This window comes from Oncorhynchus kisutch, linkage group LG11 (assembly GCF_002021735.2).
Source record: "Oncorhynchus kisutch isolate 150728-3 linkage group LG11, Okis_V2, whole genome shotgun sequence".
NCBI lineage: Eukaryota > Metazoa > Chordata > Actinopteri > Salmoniformes > Salmonidae > Oncorhynchus > Oncorhynchus kisutch.
This window is the reverse complement of record NC_034184.2, coordinates 68,190,106-68,208,384: the sequence shown is the minus strand read 5'-3', so window position 1 is coordinate 68,208,384 and position 18,279 is coordinate 68,190,106. Positions and strand designations below refer to the sequence as shown.

Genomic DNA, 18,279 nt, shown 5'->3' with positions numbered 1-18,279 from the left:
GCAGCAAACTCTCTCCAGAAGTTCAGTGAGGATCTCTGAATGATCCAATGTTGACCTAAATGACTAATGATGATGAATACAATCCACCTGTGTGTAATCAAGTCTCCGTACAAATGCACCTGCACTGTGATAGTCTCAGAGGTCCGTTAAAAGCGCAGAGAGCATCATGAAGAACAAGGAACACACCAGGCAGGTCCGAGATACTGTTGTGAAGAAGTTTAAAGCCGGATTTGAATACAAAAAGATTTCCCAAGCTTTAAACATCCCAAGGAGCACTGTGCAAGCGATAATATTGAAATGGAAGGAGTATCAGACCACTGCAAATCTACCAAGACCTGGCCGTCCCTCTAAACTTTCAGCTCATACAAGGAGAAGACTGATCAGAGATGCAGCCAAGAGGCCCATGATCACTCTGGATGAACTGCAGAGATCTACAGCTGAGGTGGGAGACTCTGTCCATAGGACAACAATCAGTCGTATATTGCACAAATCTGGCCTTTATGGAAGAGTGGCAAGAAGAAAGCCATTTCTTAAAGATATCCATAAAAAGTGTCATTTAAAGTTTGCCACAAGCCACCTGGGAGACACACCAAACATGTGGAAGAAGGTGCTCTGGTCAGATTAAACCAAAATTGAACTTTTTGGCAACAATGCAAAACGTTATATTTGGCGTAAAAGCAACACAGCTCATCACCCTGAAGACAACATCCCCACTGTCAAACATGGTGGTGGCAGCATCATGGTTTGGGCCTGCTTTTCTTCAGCAGGGACAGGGAAGATGGTTAAAATTGATGGGAAGATGGATGGAGCCAAATACAGGACCATTCTGGAAGAAAACCTGATGGAGTCTGCAAAAGACCTGAGACTGGGACGGAGATTTGTCTTCCAACAAGACAATGATCCAAAACATAAAGCAAAATCTACAATGGAATGGTTCAAAAATAAACATATCCAGGTGTTTGAATGGCCAAGTCAAAGTCCAGACCTGAATCCAATCGAGAATCTGTCGAAAGAACTGAAAACTGCTGTTCACAAATGCTCTCCATCCAACCTCACTGAGTTCGAGCTGTTTTGCAAGGAGGAATGGGAAAAAATTTCAGTCTCTCGATGTGCAAAACTGATATAGACATACCCCAAGCGACTTACAGCTGTAATCACAGCAAAAGGTGGCGCTACAAAGTATTAACTTAAGGGGGCTGAATAATTTTGCACGCCCAATTTTTCAGTTTTTGATTTGTTAAAAAAGTTTGAAATATCCAATAAATGTCATTCCACTTCATGATTGTGTCCCACTTGTTGTTGATTCTTCACAAAAAAATACAGTTTTACATCTTTATGTTTGAAGCCTGAAATGTGGCAAAAGGTCGCAAAGTTCAAGGGGGCCGAATACTTTCGCAAGGCACTGTACATGCAATGCTTTAGTATAACGGTTCCGGTACCTCAGAGCTCCCAATGTCACTCCCCTCTCACGCTCACTTTTTCTTCCGGCACCAAACCGATTTACAAATGAAGCACTGCATAGGATAAATAGGCCTAACAAATTACCTAGGCTATGCCATCATGATTGACACCTGAGTTATGGACAGATAACGGCATAACCAATATTTTTTTATTGTTAACCTTTAATTTCAGCAGGGGGTCATGTGGAGGCCACGGTCTCTTTCGCAGATGAGCCCTGCATGAACACATCAATAAACAACAATTACACTATACATGAAAAACAAACAAAAGACGAAAATCAAAACACAATCATATGAAACAAACATATTCATCAGTAAAAAGGCCCTCTAACATCCACCGGAATTACCCTAGAGGCACCAACTTTAAGGACTTTAGGAGATCGTTCCCCATGAGGCGCAAAAAAACATCAAGCAGTTTACCTAACTCGGTGAAGATTGAAGGGATCTCCAGGGTAAGCGATCCCTGAGTCCGGGTCTGGTCATTTATACATCTGAAGGTTAACAATGAGGTACTGTAAGGTATGGTGGAAGTTTATGCAAGAGAGCTTTATTAACCTAGGGCGTTATAGACAAAAAGAGCGCAGTGCATCGATCTACGAGACTTCAATGAGGGCCAGCCTACTTTCTGTTACAAAATGCAATGATGTGTACTGAGCCTATTGCCCATAATAAAGAGCAATGCGCTATGATAAACTGTGTCCAATGGGTCCCAAATTACATTCAGATGTCAGACGATTTCCCCTTGAGTGGATAGTTAGAAGGCCGGAACATACACTACCGTTCAAAATTTTTATTTTTTTTTGTCCATTAAAATAACATCAAATTGATCAGAAATACAGTTTAGACATTGTTAATGTTGTAAATTACTATTGTAGCTGGAAACAGCAGCTTTTTTTAGGGAATATCTACATAGGCGTACAGATTCCCATTATCAGCAACCATCACTCCTGTGTTCCAATGTGTTCCAATCACTCCTTGTGTTAGTTTATCATTTTAAAAGGCTAATTGATCATTAGAAAACCCTTTTGCCATTCTGAGCACTGTTGGAGGGATTGTGCGTTCCTTGTGTAACTTGGGCAGTTGTTGTTGCCATCCTGTACCTGTCCCGCAGGTGTGTTGTTCGGATGTACTGATCCTGTGCAGGCGTTGTTACACGTGGTCTGCCACTGCGAGGACGATCAGCTGTCTGTCCTGTCTCCCTGAAGCGCTGTCTTAGGCGTCTCACAGTACGGATATTGCAATTTATTACCCTGGCCACATCTGCAGTCCTCATGCCTCCTTGCAGCATGCCTAAGGCACGTTCACACAAATAAGCAGGGACCCTGGGGATCTTTCTTTTGGTGTTTTTCAGTCAGTAGAAAGGCCTCTTTAGTGTCTTAAGTTTTCATAACTGTGGCCTTAATTGCCTACCGTCTGTAAGCTGTTAGTGTCTTAACAACCTTTCCACAGGTGCATGTTCATTAATTGTTTATAGTTCATTGAACAAGCATGGGAAACAGTGTTTAAACCCTTTACAATGAAAATCTGTGAAGTTATTTGGATTTTTACGAATTATCTTTGAAAGACAGGGTTTTGAAAAAGGGACGTTTCTTTTTTTTCTGAGTTTAGTATTTGACATAACAGAATAATGTCAAACTTTGATTAACCTTTATTTAACTAGGCAAGTCAGTTAAGAACAAATTCTTATTTTCAATGACGGCCTATGAACAGTGGGTTAACTGCCTTGTTCAGTGGAAGAACGACAGCTTTTCACCTTGTCAGCTCAGGGATTTGACCAACGCTCTAACCACTAGGCTACCTACCGCCCCAAATTGGAATAAGATGTCACATGTGCCCCTATTTATGCATGGGAATACTTGGGAAAATCACTTTGAGCTGTGTTCCAGGTGATTTTAGTATTTTATGTCCAACAATCCAACAATGAAAACTATTTGAAATAGTTTTTGAACAAAATTATTTCAAACCCTATTTTTATTCTTAATTTCTTAACTCATCTGCGTGCTTTTTGAAAGATAGCTTTTCATCAATCCAGATCAGTGGAGGCTGGTGGGAAGAACTATAGGGGGATGGGCTCATTGCAATGGCTGGAATGGAATTCATGGAATGGATTCAAACATGTGGTTCGCATATGTTTGATGCGTTTGATACTGTTCCATTTATTCCATTCCAGCCATTACAATGAGCCCGTCCTCCTACAGTTCCTCCCACCAGCCTCCACTGATCCAGATGCCCAGATAGTTATAAGCAGGAACACGATCAATGAGGGCACCATCCAATGTATTTATACATAAATCATCAGATACATTTTTACGTGATTTGGAAAATAACATACACTTGATTTTTACCTGCATTGGGTACCAATTTCAGTTTGACAAATGCTTTCTGCAGGGCAATAAAGGCAGATTGAAGCTCTGACAGAACCTGGCAGCTGTGGGGCAATAGCATATTTGTATTTATTCTTTACAGATAAACCAATATTGTTAATGTAAATAGTGAAAAGAACCGGACCAAGAATCGATCCCTGTGGGACACCCTTTGTTATGTCTTGATTTAACACCATCAGTAAATACACAGTGTGTTCTGTCCTTTAAATAATTTTCAAACCAGCTAAATGCAGCCTGGTCCAGGCTGATTGAAGAAAGACTCTGAATAAGTAATTAGTGGTCCACAGTGTCGAGGGCTTTAGACAGGTCAATAAAAAGGGCCATAAAAAGGGATGCACAGTGTTTCTTCTTATCCAAACAATTAAGAACATTATTTAAAACCAAAGAAGAAGCAGAAATGGTGCCTTCTGTGCATCTGTGGTTTGATTTTGATGTGGGAAAATATGAGCATTATGTAGCCTACATGGATGTAAGTACAGTGCCTTCTGAAAGTATTCAGACCCCTTGACTTTTTCCACATTTTCTTACGTTACAGCCTTATTATAAAATGGATAAAAATAAAAAACATTCCTCAGCAATCTACACACAATACCCCATAATGACAAAGCGAAAACAGGTTTTTTGATTTTTTTGCAAATGTATAAAAATTAATAAACAGAAGTATCTTATTTAAATAAGTATTCAGACCCTTTGCTATAAGACTCGAAATTGAGCTCAGGTGCATCCGGTTTCCATTGATCATCCTTGAGATGTTTCTTCAACTTGATTGGAGTCCACCTGTGGTAAATTCAATTAATTGGACATGATTTGGAAAGGCACACGCCTGTCTATATCAGGTCCAGCAGTTGACAGTGCATGTCAGAGCAAAATACAAGCCATGAGGTTGGATGAATTGTCTGTAGAGCTCCGAGACAGGATTTTGTCGATGCACAGATCTGGGGAAGGGTACCAAAACATTTCTGCAGCATTGAAGATCCCCAAGAACACAGTGGACTCCATCATTCTTAAATGGAAGAAGTTTGGAACCACAAAGACTCTTCCTAGAGCTGGCCGCCCGGCCAAACTGATAAATCGGGGGAGAAGGGCCTTAGTTAGGGAGGTGACCAAGAACCCGATGGTCACTCTGAAAGAGCTCTCGAGTTCCTTTGTGGAGATGAGAGAAACCTTCAGAATGACAACCATCTCTGCAGCACTCCACCAATCAGACCTTTATGGTAAAGTGGCCAGACAGAAGCCACTTCTCAGGAAAAGGCACATGACAGCCCTCTTGGAGTTTGCCTAAAGGCACCTAAAGACTCTCAGACCTTGATTGAAAAACAAGATTCTCTGGTCTTATGAAACCAAGATTGAATGCCAAGCGTCACTTTTAGAGGAAACCTGCCACCATCCCTACGGTGAAGCATGGTGGTGGCAGCATCATGGTGTGGGGATGTTTTTCAGTGGCAGGGACTGGGAGACTAGTCAGGATATAGACAAAGATGAACGGAGCAAAGTACAAAGTTTCACCTTCAAACAGAAGCACACAGCCAAGACAACACAGGAGTGGCTTCTGGACAAGTCTCTGAATATCCTTGAGAGGCCCAGCCAGAGCCCGGACTTGGACCCAATCGAACATCTCTGGAGAGACCTGAAAATCACTTTTAGAGGAAACCTGCCACCATCCCTACGGTGAAGCATGGTGGTGGCAGCATCATGGTGTGGGGATGTTTTTCAGTGGCAGGGACTGGGAGACTAGTCAGGATATAGGCAAAGATGAACGGAGCAAAGTACAAAGTTTCACCTTCAAACAGAAGCACACAGCCAAGACAACACAGGAGTGGCTTCTGGACAAGTCTCTGAATATCCTTGAGAGGCCCAGCCAGAGCCCGGACTTGGACCCAATCGAACATCTCTGGAGAGACCTGAAAATAGCAGTGCAGCAACACTCCCCATCCAACCTGACAGAGCTTGAGAGGATCTGCAGAGAAGAATGGGGAAATCCCCCAAATACAGGTGTGCCAAGCTTGTAGCATCACACCCAAGAAGACTTGGTGCAACGAACCGCCCTTGCTGTCTCTGCCTGGCCGGTTCCCCTCTTTCCACTGGGATTCTCTGCCTCTAACCCTATTACAGGGGCTGAGTCACTGGCTTGCTGGGGCTCTCTCATGCCGTCCCTGGAGGGGGTGCGTCACCTGAGTGGGTTGATTCACTGTTGTGGTCATCCTGTCTGGGTTGGCGCCCCCCCCCCTTGGGTTGTGCCGTGGCGGAGATCTTTGTGGGCTATACTCAGCCTTGTCTCAGGATGGTAAGTTGGTGGTTGAAGATATCCCTCTAGTGGTGTGGGGGCTGTGCTTTGGCAAAGTGGGTGGGGTTATATCCTTCCTGTTTGGCCCTGTCCGGGGGTGTCCTCGGATGGGGCCACAGTGTCTCCTGACCCCTCCTGTCTCAGCCTCCAGTATTTATGCTGCAGTAGTTTATGTGTCGGGGGGCTGGGGTCAGTTTGTTATATCTGGAGTACTTCTCCTGTCCTATTCGGTGTCCTGTGTGAATCTAAGTGTGCGTTCTCTAATTCTCTCCTTCTCTCTTTCTTTCTCTCTCTCGGAGGACCTGAGCCCTAGGACCATGCCCCAGGACTACCTGACATGATGACTCCTTGCTGTCCCCAGTCTACCTGGCCATGCTGCTGCTCCAGTTTCAACTTCCACCTGACTGTGCTGCTGCTCTAGTTTCAACTGTTCTGCCTTATTATTATTCGACCATGCTGGTCATTTATGAACATTTGAACATCTTGACCATGTTCTGTTATAATCTCCACCCGGCACAGCCAGAAGAGGACTGGCCACCCCACATAGCCTGGTTCCTCTCTAGGTTTCTTCCTAGGTATTGGCCTTTCTAGGGAGTTTTTCCTAGCCACCGTGCTTCTACACCTGCATTGCTTGCTGTTTGGGGTTTTAGGCTGGGTTTCTGTACAGCACTTTGAGATATCAGCTGATGTACGAAGGGCTATATAAATAAATTTGATTTGATTTGATTTGACTTGAGGCTATAATCTCACTCAAAGGTGCTTCAAGAACGTACTGAGTAAAGGGTCTGAATACTTATGTAAATGTGATATTTCAGTTTCTTATTAAATTAGCAAACATTTCAAAAATCCTGTTTTTGCTTTGTCATCATGGGGTGTTGTGTGTAGATTGATGAGGGGGGAAAAACATTGAATCAATTTTAAAATAAGGCTGTAATCTCACAAAAGTCAAGGGGTCTGAATACTTTCCGAAGGCTCTGTATATGAGATTCATCTTCAGGTTATTGCTATCCATTATACCATTATGTTTTTGGTTTTTTCAAAGTGTAGTAGGCCTGAACTGCAACCAGTTCTGTCCACAAAAGTATTGTCTCCCTTTTCAGAATCTGCAATGCATTGTCTGAGAATGATGCAAATTGCACATTCCCTGTTAATGTTTCCAGGTTAGAGAGAGAAGGAGATAGGAAAACATGAAGGGGGAGGGGACATTGTATGGACAAAGAGAGAGAGAGAGACTCACAGGTGGGTAGACAGGGGTCGAAGTAAGATAAGTCCACAGTGCCTCTGGTTAAACTTCAGCCTGTAAACAGTGACATGGCCTGCAGAATCAGCAGCCATATGCTTTTCAGGCACGTGGAGAACACTACACACATTTTGAATTAATGCACTCACTCAACCGCCCACAGATGCAGTCCTCAGTTATCAAAGAGAACATTCAGAAATGCTGCTGCTGGCAAAAAAAGGCATTTGAAGCTCAAGTAATGGTTGCAGTGTGGGCTAATACACCTCTTATCTTACATTGAGAGTCCATGAGCGAGGCCTAAAGAGGCCAATCATAGGAGGTTACATGTAGGCTGATATGGGATCAACAACTGCAAAAAGTAAAGTCTCAACCAGACCCTGGTCAGGCCAAGGAATGTCTGTTGTTCATTTGTTTGCATACTCAAATCAGGTCACAGAACCAGGAAAGAAACTCAAATGTCATCTTCAAATACACATTCAAAGAGAGAAGGCAGAGAATGCAATTATGAATCTGGTTTGGTTGAAATATTTTTTCAATGTTTGCCCTTTGTTTTTAATCAAAAGGAAAAGTATTGGGCTGAGGATCAAACAATAATTATTGATGCTTGTACTTTCATAACGTGACTAATGTATCAGTAATTAAACTTGATTCAGAATTGCATTCTTTGTTTGAACGTATACTATTTCATTAAGCACGTTTATGGTACAGAACACAACTTCTATTAACATGTCAGTCAACCTTTGCCACTCTTCCTTTGTTTCTCTTCTAAATGCTCCCCTCCCCTTTCTCATCTGTCATCCATTGAGGAAAGACCTTTGGTCAGTATATTTCGCAATTAGGCAGAAGTGAAAAACAGCTCAAGTTTGAATCACTCACTCAATCACATCAATCAATAATTAATGGTTTCGCAAACACTTCAAGGTGACTTTTGCCCTTTGGATAAATTGCATCACAAAGTCTAACAACATTTTCTGGCCCATTTTGTGTAAGTCTCCATTGACTGTAAAGGAGATACACTGAGTGTACAGAACATTAGGAACACCTGCTATTTCAATGACAGAATAACCAGGTGAAAGCGATGATCCCCTTATTGATGTCACTTGTTAAATCCACTTCAATCAGTGTAGATGAAGGGGGAAAAGACAGTTTAAAGAAGTATTTTTAAGCCTTCAGACAGTTGACATGGATTGTATATGTGTGGCATTCAGAGGGTGAATGGGCAAGACAAAAGACTGAAATTGAATGTCAGCCAAATTAGATAATTCCATCATTGCAACACACTATAGCAAAACAAGGACCCTCAGACAATACAGTCCTATATGACAAGTAACTAAGCTGCTGATGCTTTATTGGAGGTCTGGAGCAGAGAGGGGGTCGTAATCACTGTTGCCTGGTATACATTTCTGGTCTTGTCTCATCGTTCTGTAGGGTAAATACTGGATGTCTGCCAAACTGATATGCTCCCACAAACATGTTTGAATACACTCTTAGAAAAAATGGTCCCGAAAGGGTTCTTCAGCTGTCGCCATAGGAGAACCCTTTTGGGTTCAATGTAGAAACCTCAGTGAAAAGGGTTGTACATGGAACCCAGAAGGGTTCTACCTGAAACAAAAAAGGTTTCTCCAAGGTGTTCTCCTATGTGGACAGCCTCATAACCCTTTTAGGTTCTAGATAGCACTTTTTTTTCAATAACAATTGTAGGCTACACTCTTAGAACCACTTTTCCAGAACCTTTTTTTCTATGTTGCTTCATATATGGTACCTTTGGGTTCCATAAAGGGTTCTATATGGAACCAATTTCAGTTCTAGAACCGTAAGGGGTGCCATATATGAAGCAAACATAGAACCCTTTTTTATAACCATCACCATCTCAAAGATGTTCCTAGAGCAGAACTACTGAGCAAGCCCAGCAGCCCTAGAGCTAGACCCTCCATTCAACTGATCACTACCTACATCCTGCAAAGTCCAGAACTACTAGGCATCATCAAAAACATTGGGATATTCTACGCTTAGACCCAGCTCTAGGGAATACATTTCAGCAGCCTCCTGCAGTGCTTACTGTCGAGCTAAAAACATTAAAGACAGTGCAGCCTGATTTCAGAGCATTTCTTATTATTCTGTACATAATTCCAAGACACTCCAGTTAAGATTTTAGCTAATTAGTAACTTTTCAGCTACTTACTACTTTTTTTCTCTCAAATGTGGTGTACACATTTGTTTCCATCCCTGTTAGTGAGCATTTATCCTTTGCCAAGATAATCCATCCACCTGATGGGTGTGACATATCAAGAAGCTGATTAAACACAGGTACACCTTGTGCTGGGGATGATAAAAGGCCACTCTAAAATGTGATGTTTGTCACACAACACAACGCCACAGATGCCTCAATTTTTGAAGGAGCGTACAATTGGCATGCTGACTGCTGGAATGTCCACCAGAACTGTTGCCAGATAATTGAATGTTACTTTCTTTACCATAAGCCACCTCCAATGTTGTTTTAGAGAATTTGGCAGTACGTTCAAGCGGCCTCACAACCGCAGACCAAGTGTAACCATGCCAGTCCAGGACCTCCACATCTGGCTTCTTCACCTGTTGGATCATCTGAGACCAGCCACCCGAACAGTTGATGAAACTGTGGGTTTGCACATCTGAAGAATTTCTGCACAAGCTGTCAGAAACCATCTCAAGTAAGCTCATCTGCGTGCTCATCGTCCTCAACACGTTCTTGACCTGACTGCAAGACCGTGGTGTCTGTGACCAACAGATGCATATCTGTATTCCCAGTCATGTGAAGTCCATAGCTGAGAACCTAATGAATTTATTTAAATTGACTGACTTACTTATATGAACAGTAACTCTGTACATTTTTTTAAATTGTTGCATGTTGAGTTTATATTTTTGTTCAGTGTATAATACTAATTGTAATTTGTAACATATCATATGAAAGGGGTGATGGACATCCACAAATTAATACATACCATGCGAAACGTATCATATACTAAATGGACAGACACGGATTTACGTAAAGAATAATATGAAATGCTCTGAGACCAGGTTGGACAGTGTTGTCAGATCCGATGTCAAACTCAAACAAGACCAGGCTCCTGCTTATCCACCCTGGCAATTGTGGCAATTGTACCCAATGCCAGTACACCAAATGTATGAAAAGTTTCTCGCACTGGTGGAAAAAGTACCCAAATGTCATACTTGTTTTTAAACCACTCCACAAATTTCTTGTTAACAAACTATAGTTTTGGCAAGTCGGTTAGGACATCTACTTTGTGCATGACACAAGTCATTTTTCCTACAATTGTTTACAGACAGATTATTTCACAATTCCTGTGGGTCAGAAGTTTACATACACTAAATTGACTGTGCCTTTAAACAGCTTGGAACATTCCAGAAAATGTTGTCATGGCTTTAGAAGCTTCTGATAGGCTAATTGACATCATGTGAGTCAATTGGAGTTGTACCTGTGGATGTATTTCAAGGCCTACCTTCAAACTCAGTGCCTCTTTGTTTGACATCATGGGATAATCAAAACAAATCAGCCAAGACCCCAGAAAAAAATTGTTAGACCTCTACAAGTCTGGTACATCCTTGGGAGCAATTTCCAAATGCCTGAAGGTACCACGCTCATCTGTACAAACAATAGTACGCAAGTTTAAATACCATGGACCACGCAGCCGTCATACTGCTCAGGAAGGAGATGCGTTCTGTCTCCTAGAGATGAACGTACTTTAGTGTGAAAAGTGCAAATCAATCCCAGCAAAGGACCTTGTGAAGATGCTGGAGGAAACATGTACAAAAGTATTTATATCCACAGTAAAATGAGTCCTATAATTGTATTATTTTACCAGGCAAGTCAGTTAAGAACAAGTTCTTATTTTCAATGACAGCCTAGTGGGTTAACTGCCTGTTCAGGGGCAGAACAACAGATTTGTACCTTGTCAGCTCGGGGGTTTGAACTTGCAACCTTTCGGTTACTAGTCCAACCCTCTAACCACTAGGCTACCCTGCCGCCCCATATCAACATAACCTGAAAGGCCGCTCGGCAAGGAAAAAGCCACTGCTCCAAAACCATCATAAAAAAGCTAGACTATGGTTTGCAACTGCACATGGGGACAAAGATTGTACATTTTGGAGAAATGTCCTCTGGTCGGATGAAACAAAAAGAGAACTGTTTGGCCATAATGACCATCGTTATGCTTGGAGGAAAAAGGGGGAAGCTTGCAAGCCGAAGAACACCATCCCAACCCTGAAGCACGGGGGTGGCAGCATCATGTTGTGGGGGTGCTTTACTGCAGGAGGGACTGGTGCACTTCACAAAATAGATGGCATCATGAGGGAGGAAAATTATGTGGATATATTGAAGCAACATCTCAAGACATCTGTCAGGAAGTTAAAGCTTGGTCGCAAATGGGTCTTTCAAATGGACAATGACCCAAAGCATACTTCCAAAGTTGTGGCAAAATGGCTTAAGGACAACAAAGTGGGGGTACTTTGCTGCAGGAGGGACTGGTGCACTTCACAAAATAGATGGCATCATGAGCCATCACAAGCCCTGACCTCAATCCCATTGGACAATTTGTGGGCAGAACTGAACAAGCGTGTGCGAGCAAGCAGGCCTACAAACTTGACCAGTTACACCAGCTATGTCAGGAGGAATTGGGCCAAAATCCACCCAACTTATTGTGGGAAGCTTGTGGAAGGCTACCCAAAACATTTGACCCAAGTTAAACAATTTAATGGCAATGCTATCAAATGCTAATTGAGTGTATGTAAACTTCTGACCCACTGGGAATGTGATGACAGAAATAAAAGCTGAAATAAATCATTCTCTCTACTATTATTCTGACATTTCACATTCTTAAAATAAAGTGGTGATCCTAACTGACCTAAAACAGGGAATTTGTACTAGGATGAAATGTCAGGAATTGTGAAAAACTGAGTTTAAATGTTTTAGGCTAAACCTCTGACTTCAACTGTTCTTAAGTATCAAAAGTTAATGTAATTGCTAAAATATACTTAAGTATCAAAAGTAAAAGTATAAATAATTTCAAATTCCTTATATTAAGCAAAGCAGATGGCACCATTTCACACGTTCTCTTGATAAATGCATAAATTTCACCCTTTTCTTGTACTGCTAAGCATTCAAAATGTACTTTTGGTTGTCAGGGACAGTGTATGGAGTAAAAAGTACATTATTTTCTTTAGGAATGTAGTAAAGTAAAAGTTGTCAAAAATATAAATAGCAAAGTACATATACCGACAAAAATTACTTAAGTAGTACTTTAAAGTACAGCAGTTAGACTAGTGGTTAGAGTGTTAGGCCAGTAACCAAAAGGTTGCTAAATCAAATCCATAAAAATCTAAATTACCATAAATTGAAATTCTCACAATGTGTTCTACACGATTGCTGGTTAATTTGTGTTGGAGAGACCTCAGGGGAGTTACACACTAGAATGTGTGAGCACCGAAGTGCCATTCAAGGTGTTGACCCCAACATCGCAGTGGTCCTCCGTTTCATTTCCCCATAGGCTTTTTGCCAACGAGCCATGGCAGCGTTCGTGCCTACAAAAAGACGCCATTACTATTGCTTTCTATAGCAGGGGTGTCAAACTCATTAAATGGAGGGCCTAGTGTCTGCAGGTTATTAAACCCACAATTAAACTACAAATCCCACGATGCTGCATCTTGAGCTTCAAAACTGGAAAGTACGGAACACTGAAAAGTGTTTACTTGCTTTCATTTTCACTTTTTGTGCTGACTAACTCTGCGACTGTTTTCCGCGTTGTGTACAATTAGACATTTAGGATAATCGCGCATTCTTTCAACTATTTAATTATTGCCTATTATTGCATTGAAACGGGTATTTTTTGACTATCAAATAAATATATTCCCATCACACAAGATGACTTCCATAGACATTCGCCCGGAGTCCAAGAAGATGGTATGTTGTCAATTTAAATTGTGTAATAACAAACAGAAGCCAAATGTAACCTAGAATCATTCATGGCTGACCAATATACCAACACACCAATATAATGTGTGTTTAGATAATTCACCAGCCCTGATAATCTTCAAGGCGTGTTGATAATTCGACCAACAGTAGATCCAGGTGAGGCCACATCAGGTGACCTTACCCCGGCTATCGTAGTCAGGTGTAAAGTAGAGACAGTGGGAGTTGGGTTTGCTGCTGTGCCTTGCATACAGTTTCATTTACAAAAATAAATACATCGTATTTCTTTGGTTTCAATTTCCTAGGTCGATGACTTCTGCGCTCAGCTCACTAAAGAGGTAACTGACATATTTATTTTTGATAGTCATGATTACCATCTAAAATGTGCTTAATAGACTATGTCCAACGTGGGTAACTGATGTATTTCCTGCGCGTTATAGGCAGAGACCCTGGTCACATCATTCTTCCCTCAGAAGATTGCAGAGATGGAGATGCTATTGAAGGTATGGACAGATGTTGACAATGAAAAAACACCTTTCGATTTCAGTCCAGATACATTGACGCAATGCTATTGTAAGTAGGCAAATACGAGCTGTTTGTCAATGCTTTGTTTATCATTCATACCCCTTGAAATGGACCCCAGAAGTCCTTTAGCACTGATGGCCTGGCAGCGCTGAAGTCACCTCTGGACATCCCAATGCCAGACCCAGCTAAAGAAGAGGCAAAGAGAAAGAAGAAAGAGGAGGTACATACATTTCACTAATTCAGCATTATATCATGATTAACCCCTTGGATTACACTGGAATCATTAAAAGTAGTATCAACCATGCAAATGGATGAATCTTGCAAATCCTTTACCCCATTCCTCTTTTTTTGTCAGAAAGAAGCAAAGGAAGGAAAGAAAGACAAGGACAGCGATAAAGAAGATGACGATGCAGGTAAAGACACAATACCACTGATGTACCACCACAGTTAGTTGTTAAATTGCTGTATGTACAGATCTGGGATCATCTCCTAATCTTAAAAACATCCTCCAGAGATTTTTGTACTTTTAGTGTTGAAAAACGATATCCCCACTTGTGCTATGTCATGACATACCTTGACCACCTTTTGAGATATACATTTTATTAAGTAAATCAGGTTAAATGAGGTGAACATTAGACTAGAGTGACACTTTAAAGGCCCAATGCAGTCAAAAATGTGATTTACCTGTGTTTTATATATATTTCCACACTTAGGTTGGAATAATTTCATCCTGTTTTGGTGGGATGGAGTTTTGGCCTGCCTGGTGATATCATCAGGTGGTAAATTTGGGAATAGACCAATAAGAAAGAGTAACAAACCTCTCTGCCAATAACAGCTAGTTTTCCCCTCCCTCTTCAGACCACTGCCAGACAGTCCTAGCAAAATTCTTTCTTGCGAAATTGCTTTTTGCTAAGCTACTTTTGTTTATTTTTGACCATTTTAATGTAAAACAATCACAGTAAGGTACTTCATTATTACCCAGAAATGGTTTGATATTGAGATATACCAAACATTATGAACACCTTCCTAATATTAAGTTGCACCCCCCCCCCCCCCCCCCCTTATGCCCTCAGAACAGCCTCAATTCGTCAGGGCATGGACTCTATAAGGTGTCGAAAGCGTTCCACAGGCATGCTGGCCCATGTTGACTCCAATGCTTCCCACAGTTGTCATTGGCTGGATGTCCTTTGGGTGGTGGACCATTCTTGATACACACAGGAAACTGTTGAGCGTGAAAAACCCAGCAGCGTTGCAGTCTTGACCCAAACCGGTGCGCCTGGCACATACTACCATGCCCCGTTCAAAGGCACTTAAATATTTTGTCTTACCCATTCACCCTCTGAATGTCACACATAGACAAACCATGTCTCAATTGTCTTGAGGCTTAAACATCCTTCTTTAACCTGTCTCTAACCTGTCTCCTCCTCATATACTAATTTGACGTGAATTTAACAAGTGACATCAATAAGGGATCATAGCTTTCACCTGTATTCAACTAGTCAGTCTATGTCATGGAAAGAGTTCTTAATGTTTTGTATGTTCCGTTTAAAGTAGCTGCGTCTGAACTTTTAACCATTAGAGGGGACACACAAATCAAATCTTAGATGAGTGCATTGGGATAGCTTTGTCCTACTCTGGGTTTTCTGATGGTGTTTTTCCCTAGGGCCTGCCTGTGGTCCGATCCCCTGCAACGAGAGAGTGGAAAGTCTTCTGAAGGAGATCAAGCCTCAGATCCAGATACTGAAGGAGAAACTCAACACCGTCAGTCAGCCTTTTGTTACTGTTATTTTACATCTAAGATTCACTAGCACATCTCTATTGCTAAATAGGTGAGAAGGCATGTGTAATTGTAAGGAAAGTGTGTATAGAAATACATACATTCTATAATCTCTTGCTCTGGCAGGTGTCAATGTGGGTGCAACTCCAGATTCCCAAAATTGAAGATGGGAACAACTTTGGGGTAGCTGTGCAGGTCAGTGTTATGAATTTCTGAGATGATTAAGATATTGTCATATCTGTATATATATATATATATAACAAAAATAATATGATAATATGAATGACTATATATATAATAGTCATTCATATTATCATATTTTTGTTACCTGTGCAGGCCTATTTTCATGAATGTTTTTCCACAGGAAAAAGTGTTTGAATTGTTGACCAACACTCGCACAAAGATTGAGGGATTCCAGACACAGATCTCAAAGTAAGAGACTTAGACCAAAATCATTTAAATTAGTTGTGTAATTTCTCTTTACCTACATACTATCTAATTACAGTGCCTTGCGAAAGTATTCGGCCCCCTTGAACTTTGCGACCTTTTGCCACATTTCAGGCTTCAAACATAAAGATATAAAACTGTATTTTTTGTGAAGAATCAACAACAAGTGGGACACAATCATGAAGTGGAATGACATTTATTGGATATTTCAAACTTTTTTAACAAATCAAAAACTGAAAAATTGGGCGTGCAAAATTATTCAGCCCCTTTACTTTCAGTGCAGCAAACTCTCTCCAGAAGTTCAGTGAGGATCTCTGAATGATCCAATGTTGACCTAAATGACTAATGATGATAAATACAATCCACCTGTGTGTAATCAAGTCTCCGTATAAATGCACCTGCACTGTGATAGTCTCAGAGGTCCGTTAAAAGCGCAGAGAGCATCATGAAGAACAAGGAACACACCAGGCAGGTCCGAGATACTGTTGTGAAGAAGTTTAAAGCCGGATTTGGATACAAAAAGATTTCCCAAGCTTTAAACATCCCAAGGAGCACTGTGCAAGCGATAATATTGAAATGGAAGGAGTATCAGACCACCTGCTTTTCTTCAGCAGGGACAGGGAAGATGGTTAAAATTGATGGGAAGATGGATGGAGCCAAATACAGGACCATTCTGGAAGAAAACCTGATGGAGTCTGCAAAAGACCTGAGACTGGGACGGAGATTTGTCTTCCAACAAGACAATGATCCAAAACATAAAGCAAAATCTACAATGGAATGGTTCAAAAATAAACATATCCAGGTGTTAGAATGGCCAAGTCAAAGTCCAGACCTGAATCCAATCGAGAATCTGTGGAAAGAACTGAAAACTGCTGTTCACAAATGCTCTCCATCCAACCTCACTGAGCTCGAGCTGTTTTGCTAGGAGGAATGGGGGAAAAATTCAGTCTCTCGATGTGCAAAACTGATAGACATACCCCAAGCGACTTACAGCTGTAATCGCAGCAAAAGGTGGCGCTACAAAGTATTAACTTAAGGGGGCTGAATAATTTTGCACGCCCAATTTTTCAGTTTTTGATTTGTTAAAAAAGTTTGAAATATCCAATAAATGTTGTTCCACTTCATGATTGTGTCCCACTTGTTGTTGATTCTTCACAAAAATACAGTTTTATATCTTTATGTTTGAAGCCTGAAATGTGGCAAAAGGTCGCAAAGTTCAAGGGGGCCGAATACTTTCGCAAGGCACTGTATGTATGTAATCAATGTGTTAATGTGACTAACACACACCTTTATTATTTGGTGTTGTCAGGTACTACAGTGAGAGAGGGGATGCTGTTGACAAGGCCTCAAAAGAGCCACATGTGGTTAGTATAACTGTGTTTTGTGTGTGTGTGCATGCACATGCTCACTTTCATTGGTGTGTGTGTGTGTTAACCATATTGCGTATACTTATAACTCAAGGGAGACTACAGGCAGCTGGTGCATGAGCTGGACCAGTACCAGTACTGTGACCTGCGCATCGTGGTTCTGGAGATCTGCAACACTTATGTAAGCCAAGATGCCTGATGTATCATTCCTTTTTTCCCTTCATTAGAGTTCAAGTGCTCAGCATCCCCATAATGTTCAACCCAGAGTTGAATAACATTTACCAGTGTGAACAAGTATGACCTCAAGAGACCTCAAGTTGTCATTGGAAATCTTACCCTGTTAACAAATTGATTGAGTCGATAATTACAATGCCTCCTGCTATTTTCATTGTACTTACCTACCCTGACATCTTCCACTGTTTGATGCCCTTGACATGAAAGGATGGTGTAAGTGATGATGAAATATTTCAGTGATGTAATTACCCTGCTATTTCTGTCACCCACTCACCAGGCCGTGCTGTTGGACATAATTAACAAGAACTATGACAAGATCAAGAAGCCCAGAGGGGACTGCAAAGCCCTCATCTACTGATGATCAACTGACTGTTGTATGTGCACTGGAGACGGCAATACACCTACTCAACCATTCACTGGTTATGATACAAATCGTGTAGTGCAACATGTTAAGATGATTGTTGGGTAACTGAATACATTGACAGTTCATTTAAAAACATTTTCATTTTCATTTGATAAAAATAACCCTGCTGTATTACACAATCATTTTTATTCCGATTTCAAAATAAAGCAGTGATAACTGACATAATATGAAGTGA

General features: G+C 41.2%; 1 protein-coding gene across 2 annotated transcripts; it reads left to right on the top strand.

Annotated features, from left to right (window-relative positions):
- Positions 1-12,920: 12,920 nt before the first annotated feature.
- On the top strand, positions 12,921-18,269 carry psme1 (proteasome activator subunit 1). 2 transcript variants are annotated; one of them, XM_031836169.1, is made up of 11 exons: positions 12,921-13,321; positions 13,636-13,668; positions 13,771-13,833; positions 13,974-14,075; positions 14,211-14,268; positions 15,519-15,616; positions 15,759-15,827; positions 15,997-16,064; positions 17,389-17,443; positions 17,541-17,627; positions 17,958-18,269. In XM_031836169.1, the coding sequence occupies exons 1-11, from the start codon at positions 13,283-13,285 to the stop codon at positions 18,036-18,038; spliced, it is 753 nt and encodes a 250-aa protein (XP_031692029.1). In that variant the 5' UTR covers positions 12,921-13,282; the 3' UTR covers positions 18,039-18,269. The 2 variants fall into 2 exon arrangements, with proteins under 2 accessions (XP_031692029.1, XP_031692030.1); XM_031836170.1 differs by having other exon boundaries at positions 13,068-13,321; positions 13,977-14,075.
- The last annotated feature ends 10 nt before the right edge of the window (positions 18,270-18,279 follow it).

Excerpts from the sequence above, each read along its gene's own strand:
- psme1 (XM_031836169.1), top strand. The coding sequence starts at position 13,283 with ATGACTTCCATAGACATTCGCCCGGAGTCCAAGAAGATG. Across the intron at positions 13,669-13,770 it reads GCGCTCAGCTCACTAAAGAG|GCAGAGACCCTGGTCACATC; the intron begins GTAACTGACATA and ends TGCGCGTTATAG. Across the intron at positions 15,617-15,758 it reads TGAAGGAGAAACTCAACACC|GTGTCAATGTGGGTGCAACT; the intron begins GTCAGTCAGCCT and ends TTGCTCTGGCAG.